Source organism: Tinamus guttatus, unplaced genomic scaffold, assembly GCF_059628265.1.
Source record: "Tinamus guttatus ecotype Peru unplaced genomic scaffold, ASM5962826v1 Tinamus_guttatus_pri_ptg000383l, whole genome shotgun sequence".
Taxonomy (NCBI): Eukaryota; Metazoa; Chordata; class Aves; order Tinamiformes; family Tinamidae; genus Tinamus; species Tinamus guttatus.
In genome coordinates, this window is record NW_028288917.1 from 6,094,827 (window position 1) to 6,117,914 (window position 23,088).

Below are 23,088 nucleotides of genomic sequence, written 5' to 3' on the forward strand. Positions count from 1 at the left end.
GCAACTAGAATTTTTTTTTGACCTTAGATGCTATTGTACCAGCAAAAATAAGTGTTCTGGAAACTCAGAATTTACTATGTTTGTCCTTCAGGAAACTCATATGAGCAAAATCAGTCTAATATTGTTCTCATAGCAGATTTTCAGTTCCTCTATCCTTGCCTGCACTAAAAAGCTGCAAAAAAACACTTGTTCTGCTTATTTATTCATATATACCAACAGGTACTTAAACCTACTACAGATAGTACCTTTCAAAAACAGAATTTACAATCTTATTATTGCTAGGTGTCTCTCAAACGTGGGTCAGAGGCAGCAGTATATTCTGAAAATGTCTGGTAACTGGTTCCTATCTCCTTCCTCCATGAACGTAAGCAGTCTCTGCAGATTAGCTACTAATAATGGGGTGCAGCTAACCGAGTCTCCGGCAAGGTGAGGTTTGAGAATGTTTCCACCTTAAATGTTACTGCAGCAATCACTAGATTTTAGTATTTTTCCTGTCTTCACAGTTATTTTTTAAAAAGCAACAAATGAACAAAATAGGGTAAATTAAGAAGTTACACCTTCTTGTAAAACTGGAAGAAGATTCTTAGTTTCACTTAAGCATTAATTCTTTTTGTCCAGTGTGACCAGAATTTCAAACTAGGCCCCTCCATCCCCTTTTTTCCATGCGGGGAGTATCCAGGGGTTCCTGAATACTCCTTACTTTAAAAAGCTTTCCCACCAGAGACAAATCTAGTCTGATCAAACATTTTAGTATTTTTTTAGGGCTTTGGAAAAATCTTTTAGGTCAGTTTCTTCTTTTCTGTTAAAGTGATTGCTAGGTTGTTATTTATTATAAACAATCTGGAGGTCATGAGGTGCTAGACTATGAGAAGCTGGATTATAGTAATAATTGAATTTAAAATGCAATAGAATATTATACTTGGTGCAACATACTCCAAGGAGATATACAAAAATCCTGAGGCACTTATGGATAAAAATGCCATTTTTCACTGAAGTTGGATTCTGCCATGTGTAGACTAAACCCAATAGCTAATGTATGTCCCTCCTGAAAAGGTGAAAGACATCTGGGGATTAAAGAATCCCAAAGTAATCCCAATTGCAGCTGGGGATCTGGACATGACTGGACAGCCTGGGAAAGGATCTTTGCTCAAAATGTGCCTCTGTTAAAATGAAGGGAACTCTCTAGAATGTATTTACTTTGCTTCAGTACCACACTGGCGTATTACACAGACCGAGGATATGACCTCAGCTGGCATTTTGTATGCATATATACTAGAACATTGGAACAAAAAGGGACAGGTAGAGAAAAGCAGTGAGATAACTCAGGTATCAGAGAGCTGGCCTACTTCCTTCTTCAAAGACGAATAAAAGAAAACTTAAATGCCCTTCATGTCCCCTTGCCCTCAGCAAGGGCAGACGTTTTCCCATCACGTACTCTGAGGCAGTGAGGCCCTTGGGTCTCTTTGAAAGGGGAGAGGAAGAACTTTTTTGTGTTGCTGCAGCCTGGGGTGAAGGCAGCCGGGGCTCAGTGTCACCAGCACCCTAGAGGATTAGCAGCGATTTCGAAAGAATGTCGTTCCTCGTCGCACATCCCCTCGCCGAGCGCTGTTCATCAGCTTCTGCCAAGAGGACGCCTTGGTTTATAAGCAGTAGCATAGTGAGAATTTCTGCAAGAGAAGAATGGCTTGGGCCGTTTCCAGGAGGGACAGACATGGGAGCGAAATGTTGCAGTTCCCAGCCAGGAGCGGAGAGCTTGGCCGTTCGACTCCTGCAGCTTGGTGGTGTCCTCCAAAACACCGCCTAACTTCAGGAGATGCAACGGGGTCTGTATTTTGATTAGTCCTTTGCTGTGGGACTGCTGAGGGAAGATAATTTTTAATCTTTCTAGTTCTAGCCAGTGTATAAGAGCTAAGTATTCATATGTGTAAACCTTGATTACGTGATGGTTATTTTGGACAAAGCAATTGTGAAAATGTAATAGATGACTATTAGTGATGCATCTTTAAACGTTCTAGTTAAAGCACATTTTGAATTCTCAGATAATTATATGAGAAGCCTGTAAAACCTGAGGTGACAACATGGTATTCTTTATAGGTTGTTTAGTTTCCATTTAAATGTAAGGTTTGTCTCAAGTCAAGTTCAGCCTAACAAGCATTGCTCTCCGTTCCATAGAAATGGCTGTCAGAAATTCTGTTTTAAGGCAACAAGTCAGTGAATTTTGTCATTAAAAAAAAATGAGGAACGAGTTACAAACACCTGAAGATCTGAAAGAAGACATAGATCATAATATTTCTGGGATTCTTGATGGGCTTTCTTATGAGCCATTCTATTTTTTCTGTAAGACTTAACAACTTGGCATGTATTCTAGAAGAAAGTAAATACAATAATGAATTTTCAGATGGAAAAAATAAACAGGTCTCTTAAAGTATACTTAACCTGCCACGAAACAGCTGGTACAGTTTCCAATTAAATTGAAGAAAATAATTTGTAATTAAGGTTTGTAAAAGTTAGGCATTTATAGAGGAACAAAATCTTCTATTAGGATATAAATTTGAGATTGTCTTGCCTTATTACTTCAAATCATATTAAATTATAAATTTTGACAAAAATACTTCAGCTTAGTTGCCAAAAGAATGAGGATAGATCAATCATATTTGAACACATTCCAAAACATTGCTTTAAAAGCCAAGATTTATTTATTTTTTCTTAAACAGGCTTTAAGTTGGCAAGAAAGAAAAGACAACATGTAGAATATGCAATAACAATAATTTGTTTTGTAACTGTTGGCAAAGGAGGTATTAATCATTTATGAGGGGAGATCTGCCAATTCTTATTTAAATAAAAAGCCTTCCATAGTCCTGTTGTACAGTTTGCGTCCGCATTACAGAACAGTTTTTTCAAAGCATCAGCAAATTATTAAGGCATTTTAGAGACATTTTAAACTATATTTTTTCATTTAAAATTACATATTAAGTCTTATTTTTGCCTGTCAAGGGGCTACTCTATACTAATTAAATGCTCATGTTCTTGGCAGCAATTATTGTTATATTAATGCATACATTAAAAACCTTTCTTTGCCAAATGCTGGCCCATATGAATGACACAAATACTTGCTGCTGATTTCATTTTTACAGGTTTTGTCAGTTACTGAAGCAAAAAGTCTTCCCAAGGAAGGTTTTCGTGGTGATTTTTTAAAATCAGTTACAATCTCATTCTGTCAACTTTAATATTAATTTTCAAAGAGAAATGATACTAATCATGAGTTTCTAAATAGTACTGTTTCCCACAGAAGATGGAGGTAGAGGGCTGGATCTGCACGATCTTTGTATCTATCCCTAAGGTCATCAGAATCTGTCAGGACCCTTTTTTCCCTGGACTCGTAGGTGGGTTTCAGTTACTAGACAATTTACTGCTTCCAGGAAATTCATCTATAAACCTGAGAAAATACTGACAGTGCATTTTTTAGGCTTTCTCACCACTTGTCTACTGTAATCTGAAGATAATATTTAATCTTACATATACAACATTCTAATACCGTACCTGCCAGGAGAAACAATAAAGAGGTCAAAAGTTTATTTATATTTCTATAACCCTGTATTTAGATCAGCAAAGATTAGCCCAGTAAGCTCAGCAAATGCTATATATGCGGTGCTATATATGAAGCTTGGGTGCATTTGTTATGTTTGCTGTATCTACCAGCTAACTGCTGGTATGGGTCTGTGCTCCCTCCTTGCGCGGGCTCTCGCAGCAGTCTGCTCAGCCTGGAGACACCAACCTGAAAGGAAAAGGGTTTGTGGGCTTAATCTGATTAATCTGCTGCCCTAGCAGCAGAGGAAGAGTGCGCTGCACAGGAGCACAGGGGAGTGAGAAGGTCGAAGAGGAGGGATTGGGTCTTCCCTTGCAGCTGTGGTGAGTTGTTGGCCTGCCTGCAGTTACAATGTACAATTGCACGATTCAGGTACATGGCTGAAAGAAGCAGGAAGGCTCTTGAGTAGGTGCGTAAAGATAACCTGCTGGTTAAGGACACAAAGTAGAAAAAAAAGGTGCGTTTTGGCAGCTCATTCTCAGCTGCAGACCTCTAGACAGCAGAAACACAGGAAACCTCATGGTAAGGAGCAAAGCGATACGAACTGCCTCTATCCCATCAAGGAGAGAGAGAGAAAAAGATCTCCGAGAGCAGAAGTGTTCCTGATACAACTGTGGCTGTTGATAGTACATAAAAGTTCTTCTAAAAAGCAGTACAATTTAAAAGCAAAATTATAAACAAGAGTTTTAAGTATAGACTTTGCCGAGCATCTTCCTAAAGGTAACAGAGATAAGCGTGTGAAGGGATCATTACCTTCCTTTGGACAGGAAGGTTGCACTGGCAGCTGGCTGCTCTCCTGCCACTTACCTAAAGATTCAGGTCCTTCAGATTCTTTGGGAAAATATGGAAAAGTAAAACTAAAACAAAGCTTTCTACATATTTGCAGTAGAGAAAAACAAAGAATATGAATAAGGAGGTCTAGGTTCTTCTGTATCCATTTTGTTGCCATCACTTCACAGGCAAAAGCTCAGTTTTTAAACTATAACATATTTTAACAGAGAAGGAATATCATCAGTACTACCAATTTCTGATATTCTTTTGATCTTATTCTTGTTTTCCAGAATTCCCAGGAATTCCCCAGAATTTTCCCCATGGGAAACATCTTTGATAGTCTCAGACCTTGATTGTAGTTAGGAATTTTTTTGCAATATAGTTCAAAATAGCTCCTGGCAGTATTGAACAGTTAGCATTACAACACATATTGCATGCTAAGTCATCTATTTTAAGTTTAGAGAAAATTGTGGGACTAATGGTATGGCGGTAGTTATTTTCTTGTTTAGGAAAATATACATGTTTGATTCAGCTCTGTCTGCAGCATACAGGAGTTTTCTAAGCATCCACCACAACTGTCTTCTGATTCTCCAATTTTTGGTTTCAGTTTTTAAGATACGGGTAGATAAAGTCAACATCCGAGCAACAGAAAATACAGCGCTTAACTTTGGGCTTTTATTTAAATATGCATAAAAGCTCCAGGGCTTAATTGACAGATATATTCAGTTGTCAAAAGCTTTCTAAATTCCTGTTCTTGTATCACTATTAAAAATGCCCTGTGCTTTACGCAGAACTGACCTTTTTGAATTTAGACCAAAAGGATCTTAATAGTCCTTATAGTCAGCTTGAGATTTTGCTCCCTAGGCAGTGGGATAATTAGTTCATATACAGAACTGAGCAGGATAGAAAATTAACTTAAGGCAGCCATACATATATATATTTGCTCAGATATAGTGATAGGACAAAGTAAGGAGGCCTCAGAGAGGAGCCTCTAGTTCTTTTTCTGAATACCTTTTCAGCGTATAGAGGAGACCTTTCCACTTCTCATACTCCAGATGTCATGAGTTATCTTTAACTCAGCAGTACTTGGTCTTAGTTGCCTGCCCTTGTTTCAGACTGGCAGTATTCTTTGGATTGAAGCCGTGTCTGGTTTCTTCATGAGTCATCTGAAGTACAATTTAGCCCATAATATGAAACACTTTTTGACATCTGCAGCCGTAGCATAGATGCTCATCTGTGTATGCCATGCTGAAAAGTCTGATTCACAGACACATTTTTTATATTGAGACATGAAGTATAATTTGTCAAAGACTATTTTAATGGACTTCACTTCTTTTAATTAAAAAAATAGTTTATTCCCAATATAATAAAGTTGGCACACCAGAAATGTTTTGAGGATGAAATTATCTTTGCGCATGCTATTCAACGTTGAAATGTCAGGTAGTTTTGATAAAAAAGGAGCAAATAGTATCATTAAATAGAAGAACACAACAGTTTCATTACAGCAGTTCACATAAGCAATATGAAGCAAGCTATTACCAATTATATAGAGTTTAATATGCTATACCTGCTGTTTAACGTATAGGTAATGAATAGAAGACAATACTAATTATTCTTGCCAGGCTCTCCGTGTATACTTAGACTTATCTTCTGCATGGTGTTATAGAGACTGAAGGCTACAAAAATTGTAATTTTACAGACAATTTTGTTATATAAGAAAAAGAAAAAGCTTTTCATACTTGCTTTCAATCTATCAATGTTGCTATTACTTAAAATCAACAAAAAATGGAAGAATCAATCCCTTCCACGGTTCATTTATCTTGAGGCTTAAGAGACTTTTTCAACTTATTCTATCAATCTATCAATTAAGATTTAAACTATTTAGAAGTGGCTTTTATTAAATATTTTTCTCTTTTCTGAAAGTCAGTCATTGATTTTAGTCGCCTATAACTTTTGGGAAAAAAATAGTACACTGAATAAGAATAAAGCGATTGCGTTGGGAAAAGAGACATTTTATATTGGATTTATTGCCCTTTTTTCACTTAAGGCAGGAAGTCCCCATGGGCTGTGTTGTTTCTCAAGAGAGGAGAAAAATCTTTTGGGAATGTATATGGGAATGCTCGAGACATCAAGCAAAAGGCAGTGTTAGCCTTTTACATGCCCCTCTGAGCATGTCTGCCTTGCATAGGACCTCCAGCTAAGATTTTTCTCTCTTATCTCGTTTTTCTGTCAGCAAATAAAAAGGTGAGAGTAACATTGCAAATGAATACTAGCTGAAAGTGAGCTGTGATTTATTGGAAGTTATTCAAAGTAGAATTGTGTAATAACATACTAAGAGGATAAATACTAACTCTTAGATTAGTAAATAAAAACTTTTTTAAAATAAATTGTATGTGGGAGATGGTTCAGTTAAAGCCACTTGTGCGCTACATGGAAACATGATTTATTTTCATTACATCTCATTTAGAGTAAGCTATTTGTTATGATTTTTTAATTGTCATTTCTTCCTAGTAGAAGATCTCCCTTCATTGAGAATAATCTACTTGAGTAAAAGCTAAAAATCTCATTAATATAACATTCTTGTAAATATTAATGGTATTTTTTAAAATGTTAATAAAAACTAAGCTATCGACCTGACAAATCTTTTAATAGCATTAGTTTCTTTGTGGGTAAGGAAATGGTTTAAAAGCAAAACTTAACAAAAGTATCTTCAGATCTAGAATCAGTTACTTGGTGATGAAACATTTTTGGTAAGAATAACCCTTTTCATTAAGGCAGTAATCTAAGATTCTGAATCACTGTTTTTACAGATCATAGCTAAGTGGTATTTCTCTTAGAAATCAGGGAAGGAATTCATAAAGTTCCCATTAGTCTAAAAATAAAGAACAAATAAATAAATAAATAGTCTGAGTCATGAATGGCATTTTGCCGAAGTTCAGTAGCATTGAAGCCAGGAAGACAAGAAGCCAGTGACGCTTCTGCCATTCACTGAAATGTTCCTCATTCAACAAACGGAGTTCAGAATTAAGATTCCTTATTTATAAACAATATAAGAAATGTTTCCACTCAATATTTATTTATTTTTTTAACTCTAGATTATTACATTGGGTTCTAATTTGATGAACGTTCAAAAATTTCTGGAGGCAGGTCCTATGAGTGGTCAGTTATATTTTTACTGTCACACTACTTTGAGTGAATCTGAACTCTTCCAGATGGGTGAGATTCTGCCCTAAAAAGCAGATGGTGTGAATAAATCTAGTTGCTATCCTGGGTCTAGAGTAATGCTTTGCCAATTGTGTATTTCTCTTTTCACACGCTGAGCCACTGGCAGCTGAAATAAACTGGCTATTAGGAATGCTGCTGGTGGTCCATAGAGCATTATTTGTGACAGACACTGCTATACAACCTTGCAAACTGCTATTTTCAGCAGCTTTATATCTGGCAAAAAATTTCCTATTTCTAAAAACATTTGCCTTTTTTACTTATTCTCAAATAAAGTCAAGTAAAGTAGGTTTTAAATTCTTCTTTCAGTAGGACAGCCTGTTTTACATAATACCTCATGATGTAGTACAGCAAATCATAATGCAATTATTGGGGGAAGTATGAAGTAAATCCCTATTTTCAAAACAGGGAAGTGAAAGAGAACCTAGGCATTTATGGTTCGTGCTCAGTACTGCTTTCTAGGGAAGCAGGCATCTTGCATTTCACTTCCAACCAGAAGGAAGAATGATTTGGAGTTCAAGGATCAAACTATTTAGGAAGCTGTGGAATACAATTAGTCCCTTTTGCCGGCTATAAAACTGGGTGTCTCCTGTTTCAAAGCTGTGTTCTCAGAGCATCTCTGAGTATGAAATATCATTAGATTTTTAAACTTCACAGACAAAGGAAACTAAAAATATTCTGAGTATTTCTTAAGCTTTGTAACATGCTAGCTTCCAGGTATAGTTTGCAGACTTTATATATATTTATAAAATATTTTTTTAAAGAAAAATGCTTTTTTTTAAAGATGCTGCTGCTAAGAGAGACTCAGTCATTTGAGTTGAAAATGTGCCAGTTTTGAATGTTTAAGAGTTTGAGGCAGTGCACATGTCAGTTGCTGACCTCAGTTTTGAAGGAATGAATTTCTCCACTAAGAACGTAGGCACCGATTTTCCTGTACATTTGCGCTAAAACAACGAAAAAAGCAATCTGATCTCTTAAGTTCTCGAGCGCTGAAGTTCTTTTTTAAGGCATGCTGCATCTTTCTCTGTCCTTCGTTTCCATTGCTAAAATCCTGGAGGGCAGAGTCTGTTTCTGAAAAAGTACCTCATGCTTCCATCACCAGTCAGAGAATTCCTCATTTTTGATGGACTTTTTTTCTGAATATTGCCAAATCAGAGCTGTTGTTGAAGAGCTTCCCTAAGGTTTCTGAAATAATCGGGATTGACAGGATCCCAAAAAGCAAACTGCATTTGACTGACTACAAAAAATTCTTAAGCAGACCCTTTAAATGGAGGAAGCTCCAATAATCACCTCTGCTTAGTTGAAAAACTCAACATCCCAGCAGCTCGCTATGTTCTTGTCAGACGGTACTTATTTATATCCCTTTGTTGTTCCATTAGCACAGTTAAGCTTAAAAGCCAAAGCTTCTGAGGAATTCCATGCTAGAAAGATAAAACAGGAAGTTACTGTGTTGAGTGGACAAATATAAATATTTGCAAGTAAGATCAGCACATATAGGCAGCATATTGCTGAAAAAAATGTGTAATTTTAGTATGTGATACAGATACTTGACGAAAATAAATATTTTAAGTTATGTAATCCTAATGACAGATACTTTTTCACCTCAAGAACTAGGATTATCCCTCTAACAGGCAGGTAGCTCAGTTGATTGGCAAAGCACCAAGAAAAAAAAAATCCCTTCATTGCTTCCAAATGCTTCTCTCTGTCTGTGGTGGCCTGCAGAGTGCTCGGGTGGAGATGGAAAACCCCTTCTGGAGCTGAATTCCAGGCAGTGCTCCTGGAAGCCTCCAGCCAGGGAGCTGCCAGGTGGTGCCCTTCTGTGCAGAGCAGAACCAGGAACCAGACACTCTCAAAACTGAGCAAGCAATTCAGCTTGATATTACAGAAGAGGAGGAAACATGAGCACAAAGACTGAGAACCAAAGCTATGCATTTTAGGATGGGTATTTTACAAGATTAAACTGTTTGTCAAGATCTGATAGGTTGGTCCACTTACAAGAGCCTTTTAAATGCTGTTTCAAGAGACTTCTGAGGCAAGACATTGTTTCCAAGGTTAGTAACTGTAACTTGCAATGGCACAAGTATCAGGCCATTGATACTGCAATGGCCAAGAAAAGGAGAAAGGAAAAGTCTTAATACCACAGGAAGACTTAAAAATTTGTAGTTCTTACATTTCTAAAAGGAGAAGCAAAATCAAGGAATTGTTCCATGAAATCTTCACTGGGGAATTTTCTTGAATACTGAACTGTCTGGCTACCCAGACTATCTATTGTAATAGATACTACTGTAAGCGCATCCTGCCTTGCTACCAATCCACAGCTTTTCTGATGTTTGAATGTTGACTTCTACAGCAGAGATCTCCTCTGCTAAGAAGGGAAGGTGTAGGCTACCCCTCCTTGACTGTTTAGTACCTGCTCTTGATGGGGCTGCTTTCCATTTTGTTTTGAAATTGTTGATTTGAACTAGGATCTTGCAGGTGGTTACAGAGGGTAAGGGAAGCAGAGGAAAGTTGTTTCCAGCCATAGTTGCACACAAGACAACATGGTAGTTCAGAGGAATGGCTCTGAAGAGAATGGGGCTCTCAGATACCCTCTTAGGAGTAAGACAAAGCTAAAAATCGCTTTTAGGCGGCAGCTCTCAAACTGAAAGCTCTCAGCTTACTCTGATCCCTGCGCCCAAGACCACACACAGAGTGCGGGGCTGCAGGGCAGGCCTGCAGACAGGCCGCGCAGGCCCGGGCAAGGGCCGCAGCACTGCCCCGGAAACGTCCTTCCCGCCGAGCGGGGTGTCTCCCCGCTCCCACCCCTGACGCAATGGCACAAAAAGGCTCTTCCCTTCCCGTGTCGCGTGGGCAGGTGCAGGCCGCAGTCGGGAAGCGGCCGTAGTGAGGAAGCAGACGGTGCGAGCACGTGAGAGCACGGGCTGATCCCCGGCCTCGCAGAGCGAGAACGAGCCGGGCTGCGCAGCTGCTCTTTGCACTAGGCCTAGGAAACGCTCAGTCGTTTGGCACGGGAGAGTTGGAGAAGTTCCTATCGTTTTCAAATGGGTACAATTTTTCTGTAATTATGAAAATTTTCAATTTCTTATGTCCCTATCACAAAGTTCTATTAAATAGAGGGATGATTAAAAATAATACATTTGCCTGTCATGCTTCTTATGCCTTTGGCAAACAACTGACTCAAAAAGCATACAAAAATCATTGTTTCTTGAGTAGTTCAAATGCCGACAGTTATGTGATTGATTATGTTGTACTCAACAGGCTTCTCAAATATGGAAGTTTTGACTTTATATTGAATTACTGTGGTTATCATGTAGACTTTTGCTTCTAAAATACATTTGGCTATTTTCAGTGTCTTGACAAGTGAATTATTAAAACATTACAGAGTTTAAAAAATTAATGTCTGTTCAAGAATTTCAGTTGTTATCACTGAGAGAGCTGAGATTGTATCTAGCCACACTTCTTTCCCCCCCGCCCAAGCAACTTAAACAGTAATATGCCATAGCTACCTATTCAATAAACTATTGCCTGTTAATCTCTTCGCTGTTACCAAAACATGCTTATTTTTATCATTGACCAAAATCAAGGGAGATGGTTGATAAGTTGTCACACGGATTGGAGGTACATTGTTTGCCCTACTATAATGCTTAAACCCTGACTCCAAATACAAGACTGTTTTTTTCCCCCCTCAACACTATTTAAGGGCGGTTGACTAAAGTTAAGATGCATCCTGGGATTAATAGGAATATCTAGAAACAGCTGGATTGAATGAGAAATCTAAGGTATCTAACAATTCTCAAGTACTCATCTACTGAAGGAAATATTTTTCTCCTTATCACTTCAGTGAATAACATTATTCTGTGAAGAATATTTGGTTTGTGTACCAATATTTGGTTTGTGGAAGGTTAGTAGAAGGTATAAAGACAGTAGAGAAGTACTTGTAGCATCTCTCTCTAAAATATAGCATAACATGCTGGAAGATGGGAGGAGAACTGGCAGGTATCTCCTGATCATGCAAATTTTGGGATGTATTTTCTGAGCTCTGTAAATTTAGGACTATTTTGTCTCATAAGGAGATAAAAAATAATTCTTTGTGCAGGAAAATAGATTAATAGACTTTAAAAAAAAAAACATTTAAGGAGTGATTATGTATTTTCCTAGGCAGCTGGAAAACTGACACAGTGTTTGCAGAACTAGTTCACCGGGGATTTTTTTTTTATTCAAAATATAATACAATATATTTTGAAACTCAAAGAATTCTCTAAAATTTCCTCTGTACTTGGTTTATTTAGAACGGACTTAAACAGTATCTCATTTGTTCCTAGAGGATGAAGTGTGATTCTTTTTTTCACCTCACTTTTTAGAGATACGTCTGTTAAAGGAAACAAAATGATGACAGAATTTCCAGTTGTAAAGTTTTTTTTCTCTCTCTTTTTTTTTTTCTCTGTCTTTTTGTGTGTGTGCGTTTGAGGTTATTTCGCTTAATTTGTTCCACTGTGGAATGTGCCATATCTCTGAGGCATTTCTGAGTATTAACATACCCAGTCTGTACCTCTTGTTTTTTTTCCAGATGTTTAACCCTATGAAACAATCTGATTCTCCTTTTTTAGTCCAAGTGTTTGGAAATTCAAAAGAATAAAATAGCAGACAGAATTATTTGAGTAGCTTATTTCTGAAAGTACTCATTCAGCCCTATAGAAAATCACCTTTTTTGAAGGCTGTGTTTGTATTTACAGTCTACTGCCTTTTTTTTTCCAGCAGCTTAGCTAGTTTTAAAAGTGAGAAATTTGTTAGGTTGTATTTGGACTACCAGTTTTCTTGGGGTAACATCCTTTTTTCATATATTACCACATACATGAAACATTCTTCTGTTCAAGAGTCTTTTCCTCCACCTTCTCTCAATGCTTAAGAAAATCTCCATTCTGCACTGGGATCCTTAAAGCTCCCCTCAGTATCCAATTGCTTGTTAGATGCCAGTGCTTTTTCTCTGAAATGCAGCTTGCATCTTTTGTTCCAGCTTGCATCTTTTGTCTGAGTATGGGAATGGAGAGACACTGAGCTCAATGGAAAACACATTACTCCCAGCTTCAGCCTTACACCTAAGCGGTTTTAATGAGTGGGAAGTGTAATGCGTATGTTCGTATCTTAGTAGTTCTACACTTCTACTAAGAGATTTGCAAACTTCACTGCTCAAGTTGTGTGCAGTGCTGAAGACCATGAAACCTTTGCAACTTCTCTGGCAGCGCTGGCAAATTTGCATCAACAAGAGAGATTGCTTTTGCTTCTCCCATTCCTCTTTCTTCCAGACTGAAAAGGCAGACTGCACTTAGCCTACGGCACTGATTTAGATACGGAGTAGTCTGATGGTACCTCTGCAACCTCCGCCTCTCCGCATTTGTTAAGCTCCAGAAAGGGCTTGGAGAATATCGCCTCTCTCTGTTACAGGCCCTAATTTACAGTCCCAGACTGTATCTTCTGGGTCAGCTGGCAACATTTTACATGTTTAGCCCTTAATGGTAATGGTGCAGAAAGTCTTGCTTTGCCCCATCGTGGCCTTCGGCCAAAGCTATTTAAAACCTCCTAGAACAAGAGAGGCAACGGGAGGTTCTTGCATAAAATTATGAAAAACGGTTGTTAAATAAGTATTGAATTTCACTGAGCTGGCTGGTTTACTGTAAGAACTATTGTAACTTGTGTAATGTACGGTGTGGTATATTTTCCAAAACACCTAATATTATAGTATGAAATGAGCAGGATCATAATACAGTCACTGAAGCTCCTAAGCTTTATACTGAAATGGTTATAAACGGGAAGTCATATGTGTTTTAGGCGGAAAAAAAGTAAATAAAACAAATATATTTCTTTTCTGATGACTAGAAATCAAGCAAATATTTCTAGTTTTTTTTTTTTTTTTCTAGTTTAATTATGGAAAAACGAGATTACTGCCTGGAAAAGAAACAATGTTTCTAAATGAAACTCAATCTGCCAAAGGTTTGAGAACTTTTCTATACTGTTTTACAGTATATTCTTGTTAATTGGGTGTGGAAACAAAGTGGCCCAGAAGCTCTTAGCTTGGGCATCTCCAGGCTCATTTCCTACATGGGCACTTGAAGGAAGGGGAGCAGGGAAAGCTCTTGCTGGCAGTAATGAATGGGGAAATCTCCCAATTCACTCAGAGATGGTGAGTTCTCAAATTCAATTTTGTCTTGTAGATCTATACAAGAAAAGCTCTTTTTGTTGATTCTGTACAATTTCACGCTTGTTTCATGAATTTGTTATTTGTAAAGACTGCTGCAACAGTCTTTACAACACAGCTTTTAAATATACAAAATTCTGTAACTTCAAATCCCTTTTTAGGTATTCATGTACAGAAGTTGTCACAATAAACTCCAGTCAGATCATTTAATATCATTTAGACACTTTACCCGATATTATGCACGGATCTCAAAGTAAAACAGTACTTTCTTTCAGGTCCTGATAGTGCTGTTTTGCTTAGTAAATACATAGCTGATAGACAGAAACAAGCACTTTTCACATGTAAGTGAAAACAGATGCATTACTTAAGAAAGGAATGCAGTTCTTGAGTTAAGAGTCGGAATCATCTCTTGCGTACTCCAAATTCAATACTGTGCATTTGTCCTTGTGCATTGGGTACAGATGTTTGTGGATGATGGCCTATGAGAATATTCTTTTTCATTTTTGAGATAATACGTAAGGTTTTACAGAACTTCAGTACCAGTATTGCAAGAATTATTACCATTCATTAATAACTGTCCATCCTAAGCAATAAGGATTCAATCCCTACACCTTAAAACATCTCAATTTATGATATTTAAAGAAGAAAAATGTTTCAACACGATCAAGGATTTTTGGTTTCCAGAAAAAGGTCACAAGAACAAAAGAATCGTATTCAGAATATCCAAAAACACCGCACTTCTATCAGGGAAGTGTCTGTTCCATAGTCTGCTGAGCTGGTTCAGGATGAAGTTCTGTTCTTAGGTTTAAAGGCTGATGGCTGCTGCAGACTTTTATTTGTCTTTTGGCATGCCAATACGCTACAAATAAATTACCTATATTCCATATGCTACAATCAATTTGATCACATATTGTTTTCAGCTGTTTTGGAAAAGAAAGACTAAGAAAATACGAGTCCCTGTCCAAAGCAACTGTGCCAAAGAAACGGATTGCATCTTAGTGTGTACTAAGAAATAAATTCAAGTCAGAATTTGATTATCTCAGGGTCTTAAAATCTGAAAAAAATGCAGTTGCTTGAGTAAAATTGCCATGTTCCAAATGGTAAAGGTGCCATTAATTCTGATAAAGATTTGTTTATTTGTGGATAAAGATTTGCCTGCCTTTTAGGAATATATATATAAAAGCAAACAGGTTTTCAAATATCTGATGTCTCAAGGAAAGCAGATAACAGTATTTAGAAGACTGGCAATATTAAACTTGGTCATGTATCTCAGCTTTATATCAACCTTCTAATTCCCTCAGATTAACTGAAAATCTTGATAGGTTTCCACGCTCAAAAAGCCTCTCCTACACTTTAATATTAAATAGATTCCAAGGCAAGCTAAGGAGGTCGAGGAAGTTCATTTTTAGGCATATAACTGTGCAATTGACGTAGGGTTTTGGCATTTGCTTTACTGCCCCTACTGCTGGACATCAAGTTACGTGAAACAGGGGCTTGTACGTCATCTGCATGCTAAAAACATAATTCACTTTTGAAAGACATTCCAGCTTTATATGTGGTATTTGCAATAATGGCACGAGGCAGTAACGCACTTCAGAGAAAAGAACATATTCTCATGAAGTGATGCCCAACTTAATCTGTAGCAACTGCAGACCAAACTCTTTTGCTCTACATTCAGGAGTAGATCAAAAACAGAACCTGGGCCTACATAACTAATTTTCTTCCGATTGTGTTTGTCCATTAAGCAGATGGAGCTCACACTTCCCATGCTGTTCCATTCATGCGGCCCCACGTTCATTCACCAGCAAAACGTTTCCTTTAGTTGATGGATTAAAGGCGGGAGTGGGGGGAGGAGTGCAAAATGTTCAGGGATGTACAATACATTGCAACAAAGTTTCAGGGTTGTCCAACTAAAAACTTGCGATACAATTTTTTAATTAAAAAAATGCACAGCTTCAAGACAAATGGTTCTGCCTCTTGACTGAGGCATAAGGCAGAGTTCTGTGCAATTGCTTCAAACTTAATGTGATGCTGTTTTTTCAGAAGTCTATCAAACTGCAGTAAAATATACAAAGCAAGGGAACAAAGTTGTTTTTTTTTTTTTGTTTTGTTTTTTTTTTTTTGGCCAGGCCTTGTCTGTTCTTCCTTTGTATTTTGATTAACTGAAATATGAACCTAGCTGTGTGCTTTATTGGCTGAAAAAAAAATAGCAAATAAACCCAGTAAACAACTCTAAAGTTTATCGTTTCCCTTTCATCTTCACTTAGAAGACCAGGTGTCACTAGCACAGCAAATATGAGGAAAAGCTACTTTTGTTGGGAGTCTCTTTGTGAACATAACAAATGACATAAAGGGCAGGTGTTAAAATAGTAAGAGAGGCAAACAGTGGTTATTCTACAGGATGTTTAGTTGTCTAATGTGTTTAAAAATAAAGGCATTTTATTTGGAAATCTTTGCCAAAATGAATGAAATGTGTCTGTGTCATAGAAAAAAAGAAATCTGCTTTTTAACTCCTCCCCCCCGCCCCCGAAAGCATTAGATTTACTTATCCTATTCCCTTGTAACTGATTTCCCAGAGACTGGCAGGAAAAAGGGCAGTTTTTAACTAAATAAGGATGCTGGAATTTGCTTACTGGTTTCTGTTTACCTGATGTCACTTACGATATTGTGTTTGCCAACTCAAGTGGTATTTAGCACTGGAGTCTTCTGTGTGATTTTACTATTTATGTTAGGAAATTGCTTACCAGCTGCATAGATTAGACTGTTTTCCTTTGTGTGGTTTTCATCCTGTATTGCACATCTGTTACTGCTACTCTTAACATTACAATAGCAAGAGCATTGCTAAATTAATAAGTAAAGAGACAGGTAGGTATGTGGAGATAGGTGTCCTTGCTTGGGAAATAAGAAAGAGAGCTGCTGGGCTGATGGTTTAGCTAATATTTGAAATGTGGGTGTCTGAATTAAGCATCTTCAGCCCAAAAAGATGGCTAAAGACAGGTATAGAGGCCCACCCTGAAGCCTTCACATGTATGCATTTTGGATTTAAGCTTCAAAGCTTATTTTCAGGTGATGAAAACTCTCCGTTTTCTACTTTAACAAGCACACACATTCACTAGCCAGTTTCTTACACTGCATCGCACTAGTTCTGTGACGCTGCTGCTGCTAAGACACAAACCCTAGGGCAGAAATGATTACCTGACAATCACTTTAACTTAGAATGAAGTGCCCACTCATATTGTAGAGAATTAGGAATATTCTCCACTGGCAACAACAAGTTCTCTTTATGAAAGAAGACCTTACGACATCTTTATAGCAGATGAAGATTTATTTGTAGTTATTTTATTAGTTGCTCCGTTCAATCCTCAAAAGGTTTATCGCTTAGAACAGAGATAACTTGGTAGGAGACACAGACGCAAGATTAAGTTTACTATGCAGCTAAACTCTGTTATCAGTTTCTCAGATAATAGTGAAATAAAAGGTTTAATGAATCAAAATATACTGAACTGCATAAAATTTATAAGCAAGTGAGTTTTGGTAAAAGTGTGGAATATTGGTCAGTTTATTTTCCAGCAATACCAAGAACTGATACTGTGTAACTTTTTCTACTGTTCCAGGTATAATTTTATAAGCATTGCCACTTTGGGAAGAACCACGTCATTTTCCTATAGTTAAAATGCAGTTGCATTTAAGGCAGCTGAGTGGCATCTGAAACAGTCTCTCCCCAACTTTTTTTTTTTTCCTCCTCTCTCCCTTGAACGATCACTATTTGGGTGGAAATATTACAGGATGCAAAGGATTTCCGCTAATGAACCTTCTTGAAATTCTGTCACTTCACTAGGCTCAGCGCTGCAAGCCAGACTTGCCGCCTCTGCTCAGGAGGTGTGCGTCCTCAAAACTCTGCCATATGTGTGCTGCTTTCCTGCACACATTTTTTTAAATACTTTTCAATTATGACAAAGGTGCCTAAAACAAAGGCATGTTCCATAGGGTTCAAATGGAGATAAACTAGCCCTTGTGAGTGAACTGTGAAGTGCCTGTGACTTTCGTGTGGGCTTCTCAGACACCCTTGCAGTCCGCCCGGGTAATTACTGGTGTCTGGGCAGCTCCAGGGTAATGATAAACTATAGAGCCCGGCTGCTGCAGAACGGTGCAATTTTCTCTTCCCCGAGAGCCTGCTGAATTCTGCATTCAGACTCCAAAACAACTTTTTTGCTTGACCGCTAATTCAGACATTCAGCCTAGATCATGCATTTTGTGGACTTAAAAACTCTCAGATGGAATAAATAAATACATAAATAAATAAGAAAAAGAAAAACAACAAAACAGACAGCAGGCTGTGGAGTGGGGGTAACGCTCTCCTACCTTCATGAGCCACTGCGTGTTGTTTTCCATGATGTTCTCCAGCAGCTGCAGCCTCTGCACGGAGTCGTCGTAGTCCAGCGGCGCATCCCTCTGCACGGCGTTGGACACGAAGGGGCCCGAGCGGCAGTTGTCCGTCTCGGGCAGCAGGAACGTGTAGCTGCACGAGCCGTGCTGCACCTGGTACTGCTTCTTGCCCACGGCCTCCATGCTCTTGCTGAAGGAGCTGTAGCCCGAAGCGAGCAGGAGGTTGCAGCTCAAAGCCAGGTAGACGCTCAGCCGCATTTTAGGTCCGCGGGTGGCCCAGCAAGTGCGGGCGCCTTGCGGGTCGGGTCAGCGCGGCAGCCCCGGGCGAGCTGCGGTGCCGGTCAGGGCCGCGCTGCCATGTGTGCGGCTCCCGCCGCTGTCCCGGGAGAGCGGGATGGCGGGACGGCGGAGGCGCGCGGCGCTACCCTCGGCACGGGGATCGCTCGCGCCCCGTCCTTATATGATAAGTTGATGAGAGCGGCGCAGACATGTGCCCCGCGGCCGCTCCTCCTTCCGCGCCTGCCTCCGCGCGGCGCAGCCGCTCTCCGCCCGCGCGGGAGGGCGCCCAGGGGAGGGGCCGGGCCGGGCCGGGGCGGGGCCGCGCGGGCGCCGCGGCGTCACGGCCCCGCCAGGTGCCCCCTGAGCTGCGGCCGCCGCCGCGGGAAAGGCCCCGGAACAGCCCCCCGCGCCGCCTGGTTCCTCGTGAAGAAAACTGCCATCTCCAGCCGTGGTGAAACCTCCGCTGTGATTAGCACGCCCTGTAACGCAGAGCTGCCGTGCTGCGCCCACGGGCACGCCGGGACATGCCCGAGCCGCGGGAGCGCGGGTGGCCGCGCAGTGAAACGTCTCCCGTCTGGAGCTGGGCGTTAGTCTCCACGCGTGTGAAAACTCTCGAGAGATAAATGTTTTCAACCTGCTCTTTAACTTCCATTATTACTATTGTTTTCCCTCTATTATCAACAGGCTAACTTTGAAAGGGATAACATTAAAAAAAGAGTCACTAATGAAAAATCAGCCAGGACTGGAAGAGAGAATAACTTTCCAAAGAGGCCCTCCTCAGTCAGGGATGTGAGTGCATATTCATTACTTTATCAGCTTATGTTAGCCCAGTTCTGGGCCTTCAAGAGTGGGAAATACCTGTGAAAAGTGAGGAGAAATCTAATAAAGTGAGGAGAATCTGCAATCTTTGATTGCATATGTAAAGGTAAAAGGGAACTCTGGCACTTTGCACTCCCAAGTTCCCTGCAACAGCCAGTGAACTTGGAAAAAGCATAAAATTGCTAAGCAACTTACCAAACTTTGGGAAAGAGTTTGTTCTACTGAAATTTTGGAAAAGTTTAGTTTTCTCTTGCAGAAAGTATCTGCTGGCAACCGGCATGTTTGGAGACTGATTCCTGAAGAGAAACTGCCTGGTAGTTTTCCTACATCTGGCCATAGGTTTTCTTAATTAGTCAGATGAACATGAATTAGAGACCAAACGTTCTCCTATCCAAGGAAAATCCCAGTGTGCCTCACGATCTCTTAAGACAGACTTTCTTACACAACTTTCTGTATCTAATATAGTGTATTAATGTAGTTTTTGGTTTTTGTAGCATAAAAGTTATGTAAAGAGGTTGTCAGAAATAGTTGTAGCAGCTAATATTCCTACTGTACTTTGTTCGTAGCTGTTTGGATTTCTTTACATAACGCTCCGTGTTACCTGTCAAAGGACCAATCTCTAGAGTTTAATTCTGGACACTCCAAAAGGCTCAAATTATACTTGGACTGTGACCCATGAAACCAATTTGTCAGTTTTGCTTCCTGTGGAAGGTTCATTTGCCATTGTTCATCCTTCCAGTCAGAGGAAATGGAGGAATATGTTTGGAACTTGGGATGCAGTCGGGAATATTTTCTACAAACTGTACATATTTGGAGGGTTTGGCATGTATTTGCATTGCCCTTCCATTCAGCTTTCTATTGCAATAACTCTTGGCTATTGCAAAGCTAATGAATGTGACAGCCACCAGTGTTGTAAAGGAAACTTCAAAACTTTTCTGCACAGTGATTTCTGCTTTCCAGTATATTGAAATCTTGGAAAGTTCATTTCCATATGAATAACTAATTTTGCAAGGTATTTGAAGAACCTACTAACAGACAGTGATTCTGGCATGTAGGATTAGATTTGCATGCTAGACTGTGAAGCATTTCTATTCATTCAAATTCATTAAGTATTTTTTTTTAATTTTGAATACTTCCTGTTAAAAATTATTGAACAGTATGATCATTTGCCATTATTGCTTAATGTCCTTAGCTTGGTCTGTCCCCTGCTTTGTTTTGCTCTTACAGCTATTCCAAAGACTAGAGGACTCCAAATAGACTAGTGTAGAAAATAAAAATGCTCCAACCCTGAAAGCATCGCTCGCCAAAAGAGGAAGAGCTGGAAAATAACCTCATTAATTTTCTTAGGTTATGTTTTCATGGATTTTTTAAATCCCTTAGTTATTTATTGAAGGAAAGGGTAGGACTGACCATCATTTTAAAAGCTTTCTTTTTTATTACTAGATCTCTGCACAAAGGCTGTGCATATGTAAAAGTAGGGGAAATTGTTGACTGATAAATTGTCAGACAGGATTTCCATGAGAGGCTGGAGTAGCTCCACAGTTTCTGGATCGCTACAGAGCTTACATCCGTATGCCACACTGGTGAGTCAGATCACTAGTGTAATTCCAGCTCAGTTTTGCTGTGTTTTTGAGGAAAGACTAGAGTGTCTCCAAAGGTTTGAAGTGGAATCTCTTTTCCTTTAGGAAGGGCCAGTACATGACCCAGGAAGGCCCTTGGGCAGTGGAGGCGCCAGGACCGGAGCTGCACTTGGAGGCTGCCCGATGGTGCTTGCTGTATCTTGGACTTCCACTAGGGAGAACTGTGGTTGTAGGAATACTGGGAAGAGAGAACGGTTCACCTTGTACTACTCTTCCTTTTTCTTGAATGAAGAAGGAATTCCACGCGGGCGGCTGTCAGCAGTGAGGGGAAAGCAGGGCAAGGGCAAGTGCAGGTATTGCTGCAAAACCCCAGCCAGGACCTGCGGGGAGGCCCGGAGCCGTGCACGCAGCGGGGACCCCTACCTGGGTCCCGCACTGCGCGTGTTGCCCAGCGCCCCAACATTCCCATGGGAATGCTTTTCCCAACTTTTCTTTGGCACTTCCTGGCTGTGGTGGCCGCAGCTTCCATGCTGTCCCCCCCTACACACGTGCGCGCACGCACGCACGCCGCTACCTGCGTGGGAACCATCGCGTTTCCCCATGGGCACCTCGCGGACTCGCCTGGCCGTAGCGCAGAGCTCTCTCCCACTGCCCGGGCAAGTGAGCCAGCTTTCACCTTGCCAGCAAAATAGATACACATGGCTTTAGCCCGGCAGTGCAGGACAGCGCTGTGTTTGGTGCTTCGTTCCTGAGTGCGGGTTTGTGATCCTTCACCCTTTCCAGCCCTTTGGGAGCAGCTTTCCCAGCTGTGGAGGAGGAAGTGGTCTTCTGGGCCTCCCCAGGGAGCCAAAGCCAGGCAGAGTTCAGGGGGAAAGAAAGGAGTAAGAGCTAAATTTAGAAAATGAGTGTGAAGAGTAAAGCAAGTTAAATACTTTTTTGTCCTTGAAACTGAGGAGGAAGGAAGATGCCAGAATAGAGGCTCTTTGCTGAGCCTCAGAGGCATTAGGACAAGTGTTCTTGCAGGGCAGGACTCATCCCAGCAGAGCTGAATGACAGGGAAGATCTGTCTACTGTCAGCTGGGAGAGGGAACATCCTCTTGTTAGACATGTTGAGTAGGAAGGAATGTAAATAATTTGGCATGGAATCTTATACATACCAGTATGAAGTTCAATAGAAAGTTATAATTCAGTTGCATCCTAGTACTTTTTTTAATCTTAGTTGATCAACTTTTATTTGTGCTGCAGACAGAGAGTAGCACGTCTGCATTCATGATACATTTGTCCTGCAGACTGAAGTATTGATGCTTAGTCTGTGATTTCCCGCTTGCTCTATAGCTGAGTGTATAAAGTATTTGACATAAAATAGCAAACAGTGGCTTGGTATATTTAAAGTACAAATGAGATCTTTCCCTTTTTAAGAAAGAAGATATTCACTCAACAGAATTCACCTTATAAGAAGGATTGCAATGTATATTTTGTCAAAGCTAAACATTTAGAACGTTTTGCCAGATGTTTCAGGCAATTTCCTTTCCTGGGAAACAGTAATTTCCCTTACTCAGCCAATCCTGTTTTTATTCCATACAGCATATGACTAAGCTGCTTTGAGAGAGATGCCCGAATACCACTAACATTATCTTTCCAATTATCATTTTACTTACAGCTGCACAGCTTCTGTTTGACAGGCTAATACAGAGGCACTTTTGTGAGACTTTTGATAGAAAAGGAAGCCCGAATTTTTGAGGTCATATAGACTAAAGCCAAGTCAATATCTTCTTGTATCTGCAGACATAGCCATCTAAAACTTTTGAGGTGTTAGATAATCAAGTTCTTGTTTCAGCAGTTCTTATGTTTTTTCAATGAAGAAAAATATATAATGGAAATCTGCAAAATACTGGTATAACAATGAGAAAAAGGGTTTTTTGTGCGCATTATTATACTTTTTAACATATATATAATAAAATGATTTCATATGAGAATGAGGAACTTCAAAACTGACATTAAAAATTATCTAAAGCTTTGCTATAAAATTATTGAAGTATTTTATATCTTCCTGGTATTTCCATTCCTCACATTTTGACACCCTTATGTTAAGTCCCCACCTTTGGTTCCTGGAACTTTAATATTAGTTTGTAGTAGCTCCATTTGCTGGCTCCAGAAGATTTTCTTTCACTGGGAATTTTTTCAGCATGTTTCTCAGGAACAAATGTCAACAAGGACAAGACTCCTGAACTCACAACTTAAAAAAAACAGTG

The 23,088-nt window shown here is 39.6% G+C and overlaps 2 protein-coding genes across 3 annotated transcripts in view; one reads left to right on the forward strand and one right to left on the reverse strand.

Moving 5' to 3' along the window:
- The window catches only part of ANGPT2 (angiopoietin 2), a 41,983-nt gene extending 23,532 nt beyond the window's left edge, over window positions 1-18,451 (reverse strand). For both annotated transcript variants that reach the window (XM_088530613.1, XM_010228740.2), the window contains exon 1: window positions 18,135-18,451. In XM_088530613.1, coding sequence (XP_088386739.1) covers window positions 18,135-18,416 — 282 coding nt within the window. In that variant the 5' untranslated portion in view covers window positions 18,417-18,451. The remainder of the gene's footprint in view (window positions 1-18,134) is intronic.
- MCPH1 (microcephalin 1) overlaps window positions 1-23,088 on the forward strand; it is a 116,886-nt gene that overhangs the window by 65,134 nt on the left and 28,664 nt on the right. The gene's annotated exons all lie outside the window — the stretch shown is intronic.